Here is a 12,593-nt window from a genome sequence, read left to right as displayed (position 1 = left end):
AATCAAAGGGTCTCAGCTCACAGGAAAGACAGATGAGTAAACATGCAATTGAGGCAGTGTGATGGGCCTAGCAGAACCACAGGAGGCCTTGGAGACTTAACCAGTGGTAACTCCTACAGGGAGTTAGTGCAGACCCAGGACTACAGTTAAATCTCCAGGTCCAGGTCCAGGGCTCTTTCTACTACTTGATGCAGTCTGGCCAAAAAGACCTCTGTCTTCCCCAATAGAATGAAAACAAAACAAAAAGAAAAGACACAAGATGATCCACGATTAAAATATATATTAAGTATTAAAATGTAAAACCCATAAACGTTATTACAGGGACACTAAATCACAGTGACACAAGATCATGTAAATATTGCATTTATAAGATGGAAACACAGGGAGGTGGATCACACTCAAGCACAGCCCTGATGGAAGTCCATGACTCATCCACTTTGTCAAGTAACACAGAAGTGAGGTAACAACTTACTTGCAAATGCTAATATTACCACTTGGGCAGGGGCAAAATGGGTACCTGTGCCTTTTTATTCTGCTACGTATGAAAAATTAGAAGAAAATTACTTTTAAAAATATAATTAATTAAATGCACATATTAAAGGCTTGAATTTATTTCAAAGAGCCAAGAAACTAAATTTGAGAAGATGTTAAGTGATTTCTAAGAGAATTCCAATAGGAGATTGGGAGGGTGTCATCTCAAAAAGAAGGCAGAGAACATCAGAGGAAAAGGAGATTGTAAGAGATTATCTAGTATATTCTCTGTCCTCAGGAGATAGCATAGCTTTCAATCAAAGGGAGATATTGTCTACACTTGTGGGACCACGTTTTTACATTGTCTACATTTGTGGGACCAAATGTTTTTAAACTGTGGGCTGCGAGCAGGTCAAGAAAGCAATTTAGTGGGTCATGACAGTCAATTTCTTTTTAAACAAAAGAGAACAGAATCTAATAGAAAATATCAAGTTGCATTTCATGTAGCAAGAGTAAGCACTGAATTTTATGTATAACCGTGTGTGCACACATGTTTATTAGTTCATGATATAATATACATTGCATATGGTAAGTTGCAGTTGAGAAAGTTTGAAAAACACTCTTCTAGAAAACTTATTAGAAAGGGTTCTATTTTTAACACATACTAAACACACTCAGTTATGAGAACTGACATTTTTCCTCATTCTTGGAGTTTATGCTAAAATTAAACAGAGAATGGGGGTGGAATATTAGAACTGGAAGGAGGAAACAAATTAGCAGAATGTAAATGAGTGAACTGATAACAAGAGATTAGAGATCAAATGAATGAGAGAGATGAGCTCTGACCTTTTTTCTAAAGCCTCCTGCTTGATGATAACTAAGGATTCCCTGACTATTCTCCTTGCTCATTGGAGCACTAGATACACAGTAGCTGCTGAAAAATTACTTGTCCAATGACCCTCCAGAAGGACCCGTATTCTCTCTATGGTAACACTTATCAAGCAGTGTGATTGTTGCCTTTTTAATAATGTCAGTCTCATCCACATAGATACAGAGATTAATTGGTGGTTACCAGAGGGGAGGTGGGGAAGGAGGAGGTCATAATGGGTGATAGGGCATATGTGTACGGTGATGGATGGTAATTAGTCTTTGGATGGTGAACATGATGTAATGCACACAGAAATCAAAATATAATGATGTACACCTGACATTTATATAATGTTATAAACCAATGTTACCTCAATAAAAATAAATAAATAAAATAAAAAGAAAATAATATCAGTCTCCTCCACTTGTAGAAGCTCCTTGAAGGCTGGGCTAATGTTTGGTCCACTGCTGTATCCTCACCTCCATGACAGTGCCTGGCAGACAGTAGGTGTTCAATAAATTTTGGTTGGATTGAACTGAAAGGCATCAAAGGGCAATAAAGATCTAGTTCTAATAACCGTTTAATGCTTGAACTGTCTTGGCAAGAACAAACTGATTTCAGTTAACTGAGCAAAAGATATTTTAATTAGAGAAAAATAACAACAACAAAACTCTGAACTTAAGTTTCCAAGAGGCAAATAGCTTGTAATCTCTTATGTGTCTTGCCCCAATGGTCAGGTTGGCTCAAAAGACTTATCTGATCCTTTTATAGAACAAGAGCCTCTTGAAAGGTCACAAGCTCTTTAGGACGTCAAGCTTGGACCTACCTTTGGACCCAGTCTGGCTCCTGGGGACATATAGAAGATGCTTTTTCTAGTCTGGATGGTTTGAGGGCAATAACCACTTTGAATCTGAAGCTGCTGGGCTGTCCCTGTCCACATTGCTAACTGGAGCAGGCAGTATACCCATGAGGTCCTGCAGCAGAGGGCTGGATTTAGAGAAGTAGTCAATTGACCAAGTGAATCAACAAGGAATCAAGCCCTGGTTGCTTGTCTACAAGAAGCCCAGGCTGAGGGGAAATGAGACCTGCTGGGAAGTGATCATTTGCCTTTCTCACCCTCTGCAGCTCTGTCATACCTCCATGACTAGGTGTCCAAGCCCAATTCCTAATAGTGCAGCTGGTTAGGGCGGGTCCATAAGGATGCCTTGAGCATGAGTATGTAAGGGCGATGGTGCTGGTCACCAGGCTAGATTCTTTGGAAGGGCATTTGGTGGGTTATCAGTGGCAGGATGGGTGACAGATGCCATACACCAAAGGATCAGTTCAAATTCAAATTAAAAGGAGAGCCCACTAGTCACTAGATACTCTTCTTAGCCAGGCAAACACCCTGATTGATGTTACCAATGAAAAGTCCTCTTTATCAAGGACACTGATGAGTACCAAAGGTAGAGATAAATGTTCTTTCCCTACAGCTACACTAAAGCAACAGCTTTACCCTTCATGTGTTCTGTTCCTTATACAGTCAAATGTCCTGTCTCTGTGCATGAGGAAGGCAAGGAATAGAATAACCTTGTCTGTGGAGTTCAGTGGATACCAAGAATCCAGAACACTTATTTAGCAAACAGCTTCAGCCTCCATCCCCCACCGAAGCTCTATCCCAGTCTCCGTCCGACCATTTGCCAGCACACGCTGAAGGAATATACATCTTCCTCGGGTTAACCTGAGCAGAACGTAATCAAGAGGGCAGGTTGGCTTGGGAGCAAGAGGAGGGATGGGTACCATGCACTCCAAGGTCAAGCAGGAACAAAGTCTGGTTTTTTTTTTTAATACTATGTCTAGACACTTAGTTTGAATCTCAATTGTAACTTCAGTGTAACTTAATCTCTCCTGGTCTCAGTTTCCTAAGAAATCATATGCAAAAGATAAAACACATGTCTACAATGTCTAGCAGTGCCCGGCAACTTAATGGGTCAGCAAACAACACATATTATCATTAGGATTGCAGTATTGCAAAACGGATCAGAGCAGAGGTTTTGGAGTCAGAGAGACTCCAGGATGCTGGCTCCATGGATCTCATCAGCTGTGACACCTTGGGAAAGTTCTCTAACCTCTCTGAGCTTTCATTTTCTTATCTACAAAATGGAGACAATGAAATCAGTTTATAGGGCAACTGTAAGTACTAAATGAGAATCTGTATGTAAAATGCCTACCACAGAATAGATGACCATAAATGTTGGATATTATTATGATGGCTTACTCCCTCAGAGAGGTAAACATGCCCCCAATAAATCCGTAGCTACCTCAAGCAATCAGATGAATCTCTCAAAGGTTACTGATGCTCAACATGCCAAATACTAACATATTCTCCAATGTCCCTGCTCCTCCTCTCATGTTCCCTATTACAGTGTATGGCACACCAGCTTCTCTGTCATCCAAAGCAGAAACCCTGTAGTCCTCATCAACTCTTGCCTCTCCCCCTAAACAAATCCGTCATTGGGTTCTGTTAATTCTACTCTTAAATATGTCAACTCCATTTGCTTCTCTCCATCTGCCCACCAAAAATATTATTTCAGGGCACCATTAACCAGATAATATGTCTCCAACCTCATCTCCCTGCTCCAGCCTTCCTCCTGCAATTCACTCTCCAAGCTGCAACTAGTCATCTTTCTAAAGTACAAATCTGAGCATGCCTTTCTCCTGCTTTAAACCCTTCATTGGCTCCCAAAATAAAATCCAAGTCCCTTCACATGAACTCCAGAGCCTGCCATGATCTGCCTAGTGCTAAGCTCCCTCCCGAGCCTCATCTCTCACCACGTCTCTTCTTGTTTTGTGTGCCCCGGCCACACCAAAGTATTTGCAGTTCTACAAATTAATGATGCTCTCCCTCTCTGCAAGGATTTCACACTTGCTTAGTCCCTTCTCTTCTCATGCTAACTCATTCTCAATCTTTAGGTTTCAGCTTAGATGTTATTTCTTCCAGGAAGCCTTCCCCAACACTTGAATACTGAGTTAGATGCCTCTTCCACTATATGCTAATATCTGCTTATTTGATTATCCCTCCAACTAGATTGGGAGCCCTTTGAGGACAAAGCCCAATTTTGTCATTGAAACATCCCAAGTGCCTCAAACAATGACCGGCACAAAACAGGCATTCAAATATTTGTTTGTTGGATAGACGGATGGATGCTAATAATTGGCCATGCTCTGTGGAGCAATTTCTGGTGTCGAGCTGCCCAGTAGCTAAGCCAGCTCCAGGGTACCAGAAGGTGTCCTATCCAGCAAAGGCAACACTTACCTAGAATGGCCACCACCTCATCATCCTGGATCACCTCTAGGGAGCCGGAGACGACAAAGCAGAGGCTGTCCACACTCTCTCCTGCATGGTAGATGAGGTCCCCCGGGGCACAGTGCACCGTCTGGAACTCCATGGCCAGTGCCCGCAGGCAGCCATCGCTGGCCAGTCGGAAAGCTGGGTGCTCCTTGAACACCTTGCGGTTCAGGTGCACACAGATGTCGGCTCTCATGTCCTTGGGGCAGATCTGCAGGACCTGGCAGGGCACAGGAAGAAACAGTGTCAGGGCCCTCCCTGTGGCCTCCAGCCCATGGCCCCTCAGCACCCTGGGGGCAGAAGCAACACTTACTGGCTAGACTACACCCTTCAAGGCACTGGTAGACAAGACAGTCACAGTCCCTGTCCTCACGGAGCTTACTTTCTTTTGCGAGAGACAAAAGAAAGTGCCATTTTTGTGGCAGTGACCACAAAAATCTATGCTAAATGCTCAGGACAGGGGCCCGAGAGTCAGGGGGCCGGGAGTATGTGGGACTCTTTAGACAGGTCAGGGAAGGCCTCTCCCAGGAGGTGACAATTAAACTGACACCTGTATAATGTGTCAGAGTGACCCCTGTAAAAGAAGAACACTTCAGCAGAATAGCAAAGAGAGGACCTGAGCAACAGCCAATGTGAATGAGGGGAAAAGGATAAGAGACGAGGTTTTGGGAGAACACTAAGCATGAGAGCGGGCAGAGACTTTCAGGTTATGAGAAGACTTTGATTTTATTCTGAGTGTGTTGGGGACACGTTGGAGGATTTCAAGCAGGGGAGAGACATGACCTGACATATTTTAAGAGGATCGTCACAGCTACAGAGTGAGGTTCAAGCACCCTACCGTAGGATGCAAGAATGTAGCCAAGGAACCGAGTTAGGTTATGGGGAGAGGGGACGGGACTTGGACTGGGATGCTGGCAGTGGAACCAGTGAGAAGGGACCAAGTTTAGAATATATTTTGAAGACAGAGTTGCCATGATCTGCTGATGGACTGAGTATGGGTGTGATTTAAAGAGAGATATAAAGTAATATTTACTGACCACTTACTATGTACCAGGCTGCTAAGCACTTTAGGGTCATTCATTCATTTCATACTTATCTATCGAGCACCTTATTATATGCCAGGAATCCTTCTAGGCTCTGAGGATGCAGCAGTGAAAAAAATGGACAAAAATCTCTGCCTCGTGTAACTTACTATCTAGTGGAAGGAGGCAAATAATAAGCAAAACAGGTAAAATTTAGCAGTAAGTGCTAAGGAGACTAATGAAAAAGGAAAGAAGGAGAGGGAAAGTCAGAGAATTGTGATTTTACATTTTTAACATTACACGCATTAGCTAATTTAATCCTCACATAAACCCTACAATGTAAGTGCTATTATTGTACCATTTTACAGATGAGGAAACTGAGGCAGAGGGAAGATAAACAGCTTGCCCAAAGTTGCACAGCCAGGAAATGGCAGAGCTGGGATCTCAAACTAGGTAGTGTGACTCCAGAGCCTAGTTGAGACACTAACCACTTCCCAGATTATGCGGCACCCAAAACAAATGGGCTTGTCATTTGACTCTGAGCATCCAGCAACTCAGGGCAAAATGGGAACTGTAAGAGGCCATGTGGGTCTCATCTTCCAAAGAAATGAAAATTTCTCAGCATTTCTAGGAGGAGAAATATTTCTCTGGACTAAATTTTTGCAAGAAACCATTGCATGACCCTGTATGTGGCAAGCACTAAGTAACATAATAGGATACCTTCAAGTGGACTTTTCCAGAGAAATCAGGAGTGTTCCTAAAATAACGCTTTCTCCCATGCTAGCCTGTGAACAAAGCTGGGGGCATAAAATCAAACGGGTCACTGAAGACATTTCTTTGGGGTGCAGGTGACTTCCCCACTCCTGCTTCTCTGCCTTAGCACAGACCATTTGCTTCTGGGTCTGGAGCTCACCTCAGAACTTGGAAGTCCCTCAGCCTGGCTCAAATCTCACCTTGCGCATGCCAACTCTGCTCCTCTCCCACCCTCTCAGGTGCCCCCTGTGCTCCGCATGGAGGTGTGGCCATGTAAAGAGGAGGTCGACGGTTGAAATTTCAACTCCAACCCCTCCGTGCGACTTAACTGCTCTACACTTCAGTTTCTCCTGTAAAATGCACACCCTAACATTGGCTTGTGAGGATTAAATGAAATTATATCTACCAGTACACTTCCCTGGACAGTGCCTGGCCCCAGTAAGGGACTCAATAAACTCCGGTCCCCTCCCTCTGTGTGTCTCTGCATTCTCGCTCTGAGGTTGCAGGATGCCAAGGAAGTGAGCATGTTCTCCAGAGTGGGGATGGAGGACTGGCCAAGGCAGAGGAGAGTTCGGACTACCAATGCTTGGGCGGAGTGCTTGCTAAGTTCTTCCCTCCTTAAGGCTCATTAGAAACAAGACTCCTGTAGAGACGCAGATTTAATTTGCATCCTCTTCTCTCCAAGCAGAATACCAAGGTGTGGGGAACACTCACAGGTCATGTCAAAACTGTGCCCAGCGGTTTGAAACCAAGATTTATTCTCCAGGTGAGTTCACCTTTAAATATCTGGCTTCTGCTGGGCTAGGCTTTGCTGGCAGAGAGGCTGCTAGTGAACGAGGCCTTGGCATGGAGACAATGTTTTATTCATGGGCACTGTTCCCAGAGCCACTGGAAAGCACGTGTGAGGAGGAGAGGGAACGTGGAGTGGAGAAATTACGGACTTTCAAGGCCATCAGGCATCTCAGATCATCATTCTTCTGTTGGCTTCATGCTGGGCAGGGTCGGGGGGTCCTGAACTCCTCTCTGTGAGGGAGAGCGTCAGCTTGAGACCCCATAGCCTTCCTGGGCCACCTTCCCTTCTGCTTGGTATGAGAAGAGAGCATCCTTGCTGGTCCTTGAGGCCTTGAAGGCCACAAGGAGATGTCACCATGGAGGCTCATGGAGCCTCCCCAGGCTGGGCAGGACAAAAGCGTGGTTGAGAGAACAAGCTTTAGGATCAGGCAAATCTGGATTCAATTCCTGGCTTCAACATTTACTAGTCGTGTGAACTTGAAGCAATACTTAGCTTCTTTCCCCAAGTCTTCATTTTCGAACTTGAGTATAGAATTTTTCTGAGGACTCCATGAGCTGCTGTGTGGAAAGTCCCTGGTACAACGCCCGGCACACGCCATTGCACAATGCATGTGAGCTCTCATTTCCAATGCTATTATCACAGCAGGTCAGAGGGAGGCTTTGAAGTCCAGAAGGTCATAGCCAAGAGAGCCTTAGAAATCGGCCATAGTCTTAAAAGTTATCTAGTTTCCATGTGTTACAGACATGGAAACTGAGGCTCAGAGGGGCAAGTGATGTGCTCAAGGTCATCAGCCAACTACCAGTAAAACCAGAGTTGCCAGCACTACCACTTTCCCACCTCACACACACACCCTAGGCTCCTCTGGTCATCACTGACCTTCCGATCCAGAATGGAGGGGATGGGAACCAGGGAGAGGCATGGGATCACGGACTGGTTCTCTCCCCAGCAGTTGCCCGCCAAAAGCCCCTGCCAGAAGGAGTGGCCACCCCAGGCCAGGCTGGGCTCTGCAGTGAGTTACCATAGTATTCCCTTTTCCATCGGGATCAGGGCCTGGGGCTAATCCCAAAGCCCTCCAGGAAAGTGAGAGAGCAGGGAGGGGAAGGGAGAGCAAATGCTGACAATGCTGTCTCCCAGGGCAGCCGCCCAGCCCAGCCCTGCCTGAGTGGGGAACTGCTTCTTTCCCACAACCCGATTTACAAAGGCATCTAGGCCCCTGGGAAAAGGAGCCCCAGGGCTGAGAGATCAAAGTTCTTTCTGCTTCATCAGCTGCCAGGCACCCACAGAACCTACCGGCCTTGTTGAGAGAGCAGAGCAGAAACAACAGGCACGGTTGGGGCAGGTGCTTGGCAAAGCAGGGACTAAGTCCCGCCCGACCGATGCCCTGCCCATCTGAGAAATGAGGGCAACTCCATCTGGACTCGTCCTTCCCTCCAGCACATGTTTTAAATTAAAAAAAAAAAAAAAGGTAATAGTAGGAAAAGCACAAGCTTTGAAGTCAGACAAAACTGCATTCAAATTCTGACTTTACCATTCTTAACTCTGTGACCAGGGGCAGTTAATAAATGAATTGGGCCTCGGTATCCTCATCCTTTCTATAGAAATAACAGCAGCTCCCTCCCAGAGTTGTTGTGAGCTTAAATGAAGCATGAATGCAGGGCCAGGCGCCTGGAGAAGTGCGGTCAATATTTGTTCTTAATGTCCGTGCAAGGAATGGTAGCTGGTGCTGTGGTCGTGGTGTTTGATGTTATTGTAGTTATTATTCAACAAATAACCAACCAATATTCAACAAAACCCAAGTATTGTTCCTTCTAAGTTGGGATCAGTTAAATTTAGTTCAATTTTTCCTTTTAAACTGTCAACTCTCAACTGACTCTTGTAATGGAGGGAGACTAGGAACATGGAGAGCTGGTCCAAAGCCAGTTGAATTTGGCTTCGAATGTGTCATAAGGTATTTCTGCAACAGCATTATCTTTCTGTTTTCCTCATTCAAACAATGAAAGGGATCAGTACTTACAGATTAGAGATAAAAGTACAGTCAAAAAGACTGAGAAGCAGAGAAAAACTGACCTAGGACCTTAAAAACTGACCTTACATTTTTGCTTATAGAAAATATACAAAGGAGAGACTTCACAAATGAATAATAGAAGGTCCACTGTAACTTTTCTCTATTCCTTCCAGTACCACCAAACTTTCTTCAGTTTATCGAAATACATCTAGAATAATGCAACTCTTAGAGAGCAATAGGGATTTATTGCCATTTCCATTTTACAGGAGGGAAAACTGATGCCTAGAGAGGAGCCTGACAGATGCTCTGCTCAAGTCAACCCACCATTAAGGCATAAGCCCTTGATGGGTATTTCTCAGACTTGTCTGATGAAAAGGATCACCTGAGCACTTGTTAAAGATGCAGATTTCCAGCCCCCCCATGACATCCCCCCAAAATTCTGAATCTATAGATCTGGGATGGAGGCTGGGAATCTGCTTTTAATGACCACATCATGGGATTCTTATCAGGGTCAAGACTAGGGCCCTGGGCCACAAAATTGAAGAGGATGCTAAAAACTCAATAATCAAGATAAATCATAGTTTAATACAATATTTAAAAAAATCAAAATTCATGCAAAAAATCCATGATGAACAACATATCAAAGTTTGAATAAAGACAGGATCAGCAGCAGTGCTGTGCCATGTTGGAGCCTGAGGCGAAAGGTAAATCAGTAATACCGATCGCCTCACCCTAGGTGGCCCTGATTTTTATCGTCATACAATTTTGGGAAATTCTGCCCTGGACGGTTAGACTTCCAATTCCTCTCTTCTCCAGGAAACACACCTGTCTTTCCAATTTCTTAAATAAGGGCTCTTAATTGCTGGTTCTTGAGCAAGGCTGATTTGGAAGCAATCAAAACCTCTGGAGGTAGGACCTGGGAACCCAAAAGTACCCAGGTGAATTCTGATGGACAGCTGGGATTGAGAACCACTGCCCTATGAGAGACTCAGGTCTTGCCGGAAAAGCCATGAGACAAGTGGTTTACCTGAGCTCAAGGCCCTCCTTACCTTCTCTGTGTCAATGCCTCTGGACATGGACCAGGTGGACACGATATAATCCATGACTCGCTCACTCAATCCCTTCGGCACCTGGTAGAGCTTCAGGAAGTCCCTAACGCTGTTGAGCATCTCATGGTACCTGTTGGTGTTGGCGTACATCTGTTGGAAAATGGTCGTCACATTCCCAAAGATGGTGGCATAGAGAAGTGCTAGAGGCAGGAGGAGGAGAAGAAACAACACATGAGTGGTGCCTGAGCCAGGCCCAAGAATGCCCAACTTGCCCAGAGCAGGCCAATGGCCAGAGCTACCCTCCCCAGTGTAGACTGTCCTGACCCTCCTCAGGAGAACCTTACCCCAGAGCCTCTGGGAGTGGACCCAAAGAAAGAGTCTCCTAACACCAGGCCACTAGGACAGGGCTGGGGTAGATGGCAGCTGATAGGACTGGGGCCAGAAATAGGAGACAGATAGCAGTGGAGGGTGAGGGGTAGGGGCAGTTGGACTTCTTCACTTTATACTTCTTGTCACAAAAAGTTTGTGCCATGCCTGAGGCCACCAGTCAATCATGTTCCATACCACCCCAAATCCAAACCTGTCAGCAGGTGATCTTTATCAAGCCCTGCTATGTGCCAAGCACTAAACTACCTGCTGGGGACAAGACAGTGAATGAAACACTCAGTCCTGGCCCTCACGCAGCAAACAATGTAGTGGAAGGACAGACCTTGAATACATAATCACAATTCCCATTTGCCCTTGAATGCTGAGCTCAAGTGCCACCACTTCCAGGAAACCTCCCCCGCACCCCTCCCCTCCATTTGTCCCCATGAGAGTGACCATGACTCCCCAGGCATATTTCTATAGAGGTCATGTTACATATACCATCTTGCAATCATATGCTTCTTTCTTTGCCTGTGCCCTCACAGGGTATGAGTTGCTTGAAGGCTGGACCCATCTTTTCCTTGCTGTTTTATCCCCAGTATCTAACACTATTCCAGTACTACATAAATATTTGTCAAATTAGTAAATTTCATATGCTTTGGCTCTGGCTTTTTAAAAAGTTTGAGTTATTATTGATGTATAATAAACTGCATATGTTTGAAGTATACAATTTCATAAGTTTTGACACATGTAAACACCCATAAAACCATCACCACAATCAAAATAATGTACATCTCATCACCCCCAAAAGTTTACACCTGTCCTTTTATAATCCCTACCCACCACCCTCCCCACTCTCTATCCTCCCATCCCCAAGCAATCAATGATGTTTTCTGTCACCATAGGTTAGCTTGCCTTTTCAAGAATTTTATATAAATGAAATCATACCGTATGTACTCTTTTTAAACATCTTTATTAAGATATAATTCATACACCATAAAATACATCTATTTAAAGTATACAATTCAATGGCTTTTAGCATATTTACAGAGATGTGCAACCATCACTACAATCTAAGTTTAGAATGTTTTCATCCCCCTCAAAAGAAACCCCGTACCCATTGTCAATCATTCCCCTTCCCTCCACCCACCACATCCCCTAGCCCTAGGCAACCACTAATATACTTTCTGTCTCTAGAGATGTGCCTATTCTGGACATTTCACATAAATAAAATCATACAATATGTGGACTTCTTTCATTTAACACAACGTTTTCAAGGTGCATCCACATTGTAGCATGTATTGATAGTTCATTCCCTTTTATTGTTGAATAATATTCCATTGTATGGATATGCCACATTTCATTTATCCATTCATCAGTTCATGGACATTTGCGTCATTTTCACTTTTTGGCTATTATGAACATTCATGAACAAGTTTTTGTATGAACATGTTTTCAATTCTCTTGGATATATACCTAGGAGTGTAATTGCTGAGTCATATGATAACTATGTTTAACATTTTGAGGAACTGCCAAACTGTTTTCCAAGGTAACCGCACCATTTTACTTTCCCACCAGTGGTGTATGAGTGTTCAAAATGTCTCCATATGCTTATCAATACTCGTTATTATCTGTCTTTTTTTTTTTTTTTGAGGAGGACTAGCCCTGAGCTAACATCTGATGCCAATCCTCCCCTTTTTTCTTGAGGAAGATTGGCCCTGGGCTAACATCCATGCCCATCCTCCTCTACTTTATACGGGACGCCGCCACAGCATGGCTTAGCAAGCGGTGCGTCAGTGCGCGCCCGGGATCCGAACCTGCGAACCCCAGGCTGCTGCAGCAGAGCGCGCGCACCTAACCGCTGCGCCACCGGGCTGGCCCCTATCTGTCTTTTTGATTATTGCCATCCTAGTGAGTGTGACCTGCTATCTCATCACA

The 12,593-nt window shown here is 44.5% G+C and overlaps 1 protein-coding gene across 1 annotated transcript in view; it reads right to left on the bottom strand.

Annotated features, from left to right (window-relative positions):
- KCNH1 (potassium voltage-gated channel subfamily H member 1) overlaps nucleotides 1–12,593 on the bottom strand; it is a 356,052-nt gene that overhangs the window by 103,072 nt on the left and 240,387 nt on the right. Inside the window, exons 8-9 of the mRNA XM_087439445.1 lie at nucleotides 10,290–10,489; nucleotides 4,635–4,887 (exon numbers count right to left, since the gene is read on the bottom strand). Coding sequence (XP_087295571.1) covers nucleotides 4,635–4,887; nucleotides 10,290–10,489 — 453 coding nt within the window. The remainder of the gene's footprint in view (nucleotides 1–4,634; nucleotides 4,888–10,289; nucleotides 10,490–12,593) is intronic.

This window comes from Ceratotherium simum, chromosome 2 (assembly GCF_057802395.1).
Source record: "Ceratotherium simum simum isolate JZ-2026a chromosome 2, ASM5780239v1, whole genome shotgun sequence".
In the NCBI taxonomy this organism is placed as follows: domain Eukaryota; kingdom Metazoa; phylum Chordata; class Mammalia; order Perissodactyla; family Rhinocerotidae; genus Ceratotherium; species Ceratotherium simum.
Note: the sequence above shows the minus strand (reverse complement) of the source record. Positions and strands in the feature narration are given on the sequence as shown.